Here is a 7,859-nt window from a genome sequence, read left to right as displayed (position 1 = left end):
TGCATATTTATACCTGCCTCTGGAAATTTCCACTACATGCATCCAACGAAGTGGGTATTCACCCACGAAAGCTTATGCTCCAATACATCTGTTAGTCTTAAAGGTGCCACAGGGCTCTCTGTAACTAAATATCGAGACAGTCCCAATTTTATCGGGACGTCTGGTCACCCTAAATGGAGGGCTATGTGAGGTGCGGGCAGCCTGTCCCTACCAACACCAACCCTGGTGCTGGCGTGGGAATAGCCCAGTCCCTCCTGCTCGTTCCGCTGTCCTGTTCCCCGGGGGGAAAGGGCTGTGGGGGGGTCTCTCTAAACCCCCCCCCCATCTTCTCCTGCAGACATTCACGGCCTGGTGCAACTCCCACCTGCGCAAGGCAGGCACCCAGATCGAGAACATTGAGGAGGATTTCCGCAATGGGCTGAAACTCATGCTGCTGCTGGAGGTGATCTCGGGTAAGGTGGGGGAGCCAAGGGGTACAGATCCACGGAGGGCCATGTGGGGGTGATGAGGGGAGGGGCAAGAATCCATGGGGAGCTGCCGGTGAGGGTTCAGTGGCCACGAGGGGCAAGAAGCCATGTGGAAGTGTGTGAGAGAGAATCTGTGGGAAGATGAGGGAGACTTGGGGGGACCCAGAGGGTGCAGTCACCAGGGTGTAGCCAAGCTGCAGAGTGTGTGTGTGGGGGGCTCTGGACCCGAAGGGATTATGCAATGTGGGGCTGTCTGTGTCACAGTGCTTGGGTGTCTGTGTGGTAGGGTGTGTTGTGGCCTGGCGATGTGGGGTGTGCCTGGTTTGTGTGGCTGAGCTGGGGGCGAGTCTGTCACCGACTCTGCCCCCAGATGTGAGTGTGTGTGAGGAGGGTATGTGGGAGTGGAGGGGGGGGGGGGAAATTTCTGCTTCCCCACCCCCACTGCTGACTCCTTCTCAGTCAAGTGGGGGGGTGCAGGGGACCCCCTCACCCCATCACTGACTCTGCCCCCAGGCGAGTGGGGAGGTGCATGGGTGTGGGGGGGGCTCTGTGCCTCCCCCGATTGGTGACTCTCCTCCCACCCCTCAGGTGAGCGGTTGCCAAAGCCGGACAAGGGCAAGATGCGTTTCCACAAGATCGCCAATGTCAACAAGGCCCTGGACTTCATTTCCAGCAAGGGGGTCAAGCTGGTCTCCATCGGGGCTGAGGGTGAGTGGGGTCGGGGGGGGGGAAGCAGTCCTGTCTAGGGTGATGAGGGTCCACAGCACTGGCGCAATCTCCTCCTGCATGTCCCATTACCATGGCGATGCCAGCCCCATCGCTCTGGCGCTGGTAGGCGGCGCTGTGCATGTCTGGGAGGGTACGATGGCCATAGGCACTGGCACCACCCTCCATGCGGGGCCGGGGGGGCTGGGTTGAGATTGAGCCATGTTCCCTCATAATCCCATGGGCTGCTCTGTCTCGAGGGAGGGGGAGGCTGCCTGTCAGCGGTGCCTGGGCTGGGGATGTGCAGGCCCCCCAAGCAGCACAAACACTGGGGGGCTGGGGCTGGGTTTACTTCTGTCTGTCTGTCTGTCCACCCCCATATGCTTTCCTCTCCCTGCCCGTCCATCCCCATCTCTCTATCTTTATGCACCCTGTCAGGGTACCCCCTACACACTCTGAACTCTGGGGTACAGATGTGGGGACCCACATGAAAGACCTTCTAAGCTTATATTCTTGCCAGCTTAGTTTAAAACTTCTTCAAGGCACAAATTTCTTTCCTTGTCCTTGGATGGTATATTGCTGCCACCACCAAATGATTTACACAAAAATTCAGGGAAGGGGCACTTGAAATCCCTGTCCCCCCAAAAATATCCCTCCAACCCCCTTCGCCCCCTTTCCTGGGGAGGCTTAAGAATAAAATACCAACCAGTTGCCTTAGCAACATGAGCTCAACCAGACCCTTTGTCTTTAGGACACTGAAATCAATCAGGTTCTTAAAAGGAGAACATTTATTATAAAGAAAAAAGTAAAAGAATCACACCTGCAAAATCCGGATGGAAGGTAACTTTACAGGGTGATAAAAAGATTTAAAATGCAGAGGATTCCACCTCTGGGCTCAGTTTCACAGTTACAAAAACAGGAATGAAACTACCTCTGTAGCATAGGGAAATTCACAAGCCAAAACAAGAGATAACCTAACGCATTTCCTTGCCTTACTCACAGTTTCTGTGGTTTTATATGGATTATTCCAGGTATATTTTTCAGGACATGTTGTACCTGTTTGGCTTCTCTCTCTCCATCCGGAGAGGGAACAACACACAGAACAACAAAACAAATCCTCCCCCCCCAGATTTGAAAGTATCTTCTTTCCTCATTGATCCTTCTGGTCAGGTGCCAACTAGGTTATTTGAACTGCTTAACCGTTTACAGGTAAGGCAATCCAGTATAGCTGCCAAGGAGGGATTTTATGCTACTGAATGGGCTGCCATACCCTTCCCCCTATATTCATGACACATCCCATTTCTCCCCCTGCCCCCTGGATACCTGTCTCTTTCTGTCACTCGCCCCACCCCGCTCTGACTCCCCCTCGCTCCTCCTTCAGAAATTGTGGACGGGAATCTGAAGATGACTCTGGGGATGATCTGGACAATTATCCTGCGCTTCGCCATCCAGGACATCTCAGTGGAAGGTGAGTGCGGGGCTGGGCTCTGCCCCTTTACACCCCCTTCCCCGATACAAACTCCTGTAGCGTATACTCCAGACACCCGTCTACACTGCACCTCGTCCACATACACATACACCCTATATAAACCCTATACACTACATACTCCCTATATCTCCCGGACACTACACATACCCCTATATATTGTACACCCCTATACCTACACCCCACACATATCCTTATACATAATACACTCCATGCACACCCCATATATATACCCCTCTACTCTATACATCCCATATAGCCCCTATACATAACTATCTGCAAACACCCCCCCATATAAACCCCTATACATGCACCCCAAACACTATACACTCCATATATCTCCTATACATTACACACACCCCTATACACTAAACACTCCATAGACTCCTATACTCTACACACCTACACCCCTATACATTAGATCATACACTCCATACACACCACATATACATAGTCCTGTACACTATATATCCCATATGGCCCCTATACACACCCTTATACACTATTATATGCATACCCATCTACACAATCATGCACCCCACATAAACCCCTATACATGGACCCTACACACTCCATATATCTCCTATACACTGTACTACACCCCCCATACACCCCTGTACATTATATATTCCATACATATCCTATGTACATACCCCTATGCACTATGCACCCCGAACAGCCCCTATACACACTCCTATACACTGTATACCCTATACCAATCCCTGTATGTTATACACCCCCATACAAATGCCTTTTAGCTGCACACCCCACACACCTCCTATACATTACACATCCGTGTATATAGCCATACACATATTCACCCTTACACCCCAGTATTGACTATAATCTAATCTCATGCTTCAGGGCTGCAGCTGGTCAGGGCAGGGGTCAGGAAGGAATTTTTTCTCCAGTTCACAATTGGCTGGCTATGTCTGGGTGTTTTTTCCTTCTTTCTCTGATACATTAGAGATCGGCCATAGCTGAAGATGGGACACATGTAGGGATGGCCAGTGCTCTGAGATGGTCCAGAGACTCTGGCTTAGCTGCCTGACTGGTGTGTCTTGCTCCCATGCTCAGGGTCACTGATGGCCAGATTTGGGGTCAGGAATAATTTCACCTCAGTCTGATTGGCAGGGACCTATCGCCTTCCCCTGCAGCACAGGCATGGGTCACCAGCGGGGATCATCTGGGCCTGCCTTGCCAAAGCCATTCTCTGTCATCATAGGGGGCTTGGGCATTGGTGGCCCCTGGGTCTCTGCTGGTTTTGGCCTGGGGCTCACAACAGGTCAGTCTCCTGAGGCCTGAAATGCTTTAGCCAAACAGAAGTGACGGGTGCAATGCAGTAGTAGCTGGGTGAGGTTCTCTGGCCTGGGCTGTGCAGCAGGGCAGACTGGGTGATCTAATATTGTGTGCAGTTCTGGTCTCCCACGTTTAAGAAGGATGAATTCAAACTGGAACAGGTACAGAGAAGGGCTCCTAGGATGATCCGAGGAATGGAAACCCTGTCTTATGAAAGGAGACTCAAAGAGCTTGGCTTGTTTAGCCTAACCAAAAGAAGGCTGAGGGGAGATATGATTGCTCTCTATAAATATATCAGAGGGATAAATACCAGGGAGGGAGAGGAATTATTTAAGCTCAGGACCAATGTGGACACAAGAACAAATGGATATAAACTGGCCCTCAGGAAATTTAGACTTGAAATTAGACGAAGGTTTCTAACCATAGAATCATAGAATATCAGGGTTGGAAGGGACCTCAGGAGGTCATCTAGTCCAACCCCCTGCTCAAAGCAGGACCAATCCCCAATTTTTGCCCTAGATCCCCAAGTGGCCCCCTCAAGGATTGAACTCACAACCCTGGGTTTAACAGGCCAATGCTCAAACCACTGAGCTATCCCTCACATCAGAGGAGTGAAGTTCTGGAATAGCCTTCCAAGGGGAGCAGTGGAGGCAAAAGACATATCTGGCTTCAAAACTGAGCTTGATAAGTTTATGGACGGGATGGTATGATGGGATAGCCTAATTTTGGCAATTAATTGATCTTTGACTGTTAGCGGTAAAATATGCCCAATGGCCTGTGATGGGACACGAGATAGGGTGGGATCTCAGTTACTACAGAGAATTCTTTCCTGGGTGTCTGGCGGGTGAGTCTTGCCCACATGCTCAGGGTTTAGCTGATCGCCATATTTGGGGCCGGGAAGGAATTTTCCTCCAGGGCAGATTGGCAGAGGCCCTGGGGGGTTTTCACCTTCCTCTGCAGCGTGGGGCACGGGTCACTTGCTGGAGGATTCTCTGCACCTTGAAGTCTTTAAACCACAAGTTGAGGACTTCAGTACCTCAGACATAGGTTAGGGGTTCGTTACAGGAGTGAGTGGGTGAGATTCTGTGGCCTGTGTTGTGTAGGTCAGACTAGAAGATCATAATGGTCCCTTCTGACCTTAAAGTCTGAGTCTATGAGTCCTTTCTGGGCTGGCACTCCATGAATCTAAGACATCCCTGCTGCCCCCACACACCCACCAATGGGGGGCTGTGGGTAAGGCTCTCCCTTGCACTGCAGGCCCTTCCTGCCAGGGGGCACTCCACCCCCACCCCATCTCCTGCTTCTCAGCCCCTCCGTGCACCTGGACCACGGGGGTCTGAGCCATGCTACCTGGTTTCTTACAGAGACCTCGGCCAAGGAGGGGCTGCTGCTGTGGTGCCAGAGGAAGACGGCTCCGTACCGGAACGTCAATGTGCAGAACTTCCACATCAGGTAGGGGGAGCTGTGGGGAGGGGGGTTTCACTCGGGGCTCAGGGCTTTGGGGCAGGCCCCAGGGGCGCCCTCGCCCTGCAGCCTTCATGAGTCGAGGTGGCTGGGGCTCAGCCCCGCTCCCAGGAGGCAGCAGCTCCAGCAGTGCTGGCTTGAGTGAAGGAGCCCAGGGGCAGCTGGGCCGGAGGAGGGAGCGTAGGGCGGGGCTGGGGTGTGTGTGTAGTGCCAGGCCCCAGCACAGCGCCTGCAGCTGGCCAGGGGTCATAGCCGAGGATCACCCGACTTCTCCTTCTCCTTCCCCCCGGATGCGGCGCAGCTGGAAGGACGGGCTGGCCCTGTGCGCTCTGATCCACCGCCACCGTCCTGACCTCATTGACTATGCCAAGCTCAGAAAGGTGCGACAGCCCCTGCCCCTGCTGTCTTCCCCCACCCTTCCCCAGGCATTCCCCCCATTGCCCCAGCCCCCACCCTTGCTGCCTCCCCTCCTCCCATCCCCTTCCCCACCAGCTCCCTGCTACCATAGGACAGCCCTCCCTAGCTACCAGCCCAGTGACATTGGTCCTGGTTCCTGGCACTGCCCCAGACTCCCATTTAGTTCTCGTCTCCCCCCACCCCGGCTGTTTCTGCCCAAGGACGTTCAGCTCTTTGCTGGCCAGATCCCTGTCCCTGACCTGTTATCCGAGCTCTGAGCAGCAGCTTCCTGTCCCCGTGAACGCCCTCCCCTCCCTGTTACTGCTGACGTGCCCACCCCATGGCTCAGGCCTCCCTTCCTACCCTGCTCCCTGCAGGGCCCCGTCCCTCTCATGGTGCCCCCCTTGCCTGTGGCTCACGCAGCCCTCTTTGCCCCCTGCTCCAGCCTGTCACCAAGCCCCCCCACAGTCTTACGGCTCTGCCTCTCTGTGCCTAGGATGACCCCATCGGGAACCTCAACACGGCCTTTGAGGTGGCTGAGAAGTACCTCGACATCCCCAAGATGCTGGACGCTGAAGGTGAGGGCCGGGCGCTGCACTCCGAAAGCTGCACAGAGGAGCCTGGGGACCCAGTGCTCTGGTCTGGCCCTTCGCGTGACCCTGACCCTGGAACCTTGGCCTGACCTCGGCTCCCTAATCCTGATCTTGGCTCCTAGTCCTAATCCCAATTTCTAACCCTTGAACCTGATCCTGACCTCTGACCCCGACCCTTCTCCTGGGCCCTGTGAGGGTCTGGCTGAACCAGCTTGGCCCTGGAAATGTGATCATTTATCCTCCTCCTACCTGAGCTCCCGCTTCAGCCCCCAGACCTGATTCTGTAGATCAGGACGCCTGGGTTCTCTCCCAGCTCAGGAGGGGATCTAGTGGGTTAGAGCAGGGGGCTGGGAGCCAGAACTCCTGGGTTTTGTTTTTGGCTCTGCCACTGATTCCTTGGTGGGTAGATAGGAGGGAATCCTCCTCTCCAGTGTCCCTTTTTCCGTTTCCTCCTGTGTGGATCTCAGGCTGTCCCCTTGACCCACCACACTGGGATGCTCTGTGGAATGAGGGGCCTGGAGCCAGACTCTCCCCACCCTTCATGGCCTTGCGGGCCGTGGATCCAGGGGACATGGCTCTAATGCCCAGGGCAGTTGGCGCTCTGGGCCTGTGCAGCCCAGCCTGGGGGGGAGCATGCTTCCAGGCAGGGGCTGGGGGACACTGTCATAGACCCCCAGGATCTGCGCTACATCCCAGCTCTGAAACAGTCTCTTAGAGGAACCCCTACATGTGCCAGACCCCCCCCCCCAGTGGAGGAACCCTTCAGGACAGGCCATGTGGCCTCACTGCCTCCTAGACTGAGCCCCTGGGCTCCCGCCCCCCTGCTTCACCCCCTGAGCTCTGCCCTGCGAGTCCAGCTGAGACAAGCTCCTGGCAGAGCCTTGTCCACCCCTCAGGACTGACACCCCCAGCTGGGATCTGCCATGGCACCAAAGAGCCTTCTCCAAACGGAGCAGGGCTTGTGGGTCATCTGGAGTCCTGATGTTCATACAAAGAAATCAAGGCTCCAGCACAGTCCATCTGCTCAGCCCTGAGCAATTCACCAGCCCAGACGCAGTCACCTCCAGTGCCAGGCTCTGGATGTTGGGCTTCCTGGGCCAGGCTTAGTCCTTGGTACCCAAGCTGGGCTGGGCTGAATTCACATCCCTCTCCTAGATCCCTGACTCTCTGGGTTGGCATTGTCTCACTGGCCCCCTTGTTGATCTGGTCAGCTTCAGCCAGTTTCTTAACAAATGTATTCACTCCAGCCTAGCAGGGAAGTGATGCACCCCTGTGACTCCTGGGCCGGGTATCTCTACACTTCAGCAACTGCAGCGCTTCACTGTAGACACCACCTATACCAGGAGAGGGCTTTGCCCAGGGCTGTAGTTTCCCACCTCCCCGAGAGGCGGTAGCTAGGTCAGCGGGAGAATTCTTCTATCCTTCTAGCCCTGTCCACACTGGGGGGAG

The 7,859-nt window shown here is 54.8% G+C and overlaps 1 protein-coding gene across 1 annotated transcript in view; it reads left to right on the top strand.

The window, feature by feature from the left end:
* The window catches only part of ACTN3 (actinin alpha 3), a 31,575-nt gene that overhangs the window by 12,639 nt on the left and 11,077 nt on the right, over nt 1-7,859 (top strand). Inside the window, exons 2-7 of the mRNA XM_034777168.1 lie at nt 338-452; nt 1,056-1,175; nt 2,554-2,640; nt 5,322-5,409; nt 5,723-5,801; nt 6,314-6,395. Coding sequence (XP_034633059.1) covers nt 338-452; nt 1,056-1,175; nt 2,554-2,640; nt 5,322-5,409; nt 5,723-5,801; nt 6,314-6,395 — 571 coding nt within the window. The remainder of the gene's footprint in view (nt 1-337; nt 453-1,055; nt 1,176-2,553; nt 2,641-5,321; nt 5,410-5,722; nt 5,802-6,313; nt 6,396-7,859) is intronic.

The sequence above is a fragment of the Trachemys scripta genome, chromosome 7, assembly GCF_013100865.1.
Source record: "Trachemys scripta elegans isolate TJP31775 chromosome 7, CAS_Tse_1.0, whole genome shotgun sequence".
Taxonomy (NCBI): domain Eukaryota; kingdom Metazoa; phylum Chordata; order Testudines; family Emydidae; genus Trachemys; species Trachemys scripta.
This window is presented reverse-complemented; position numbering and strand designations above follow the sequence as displayed.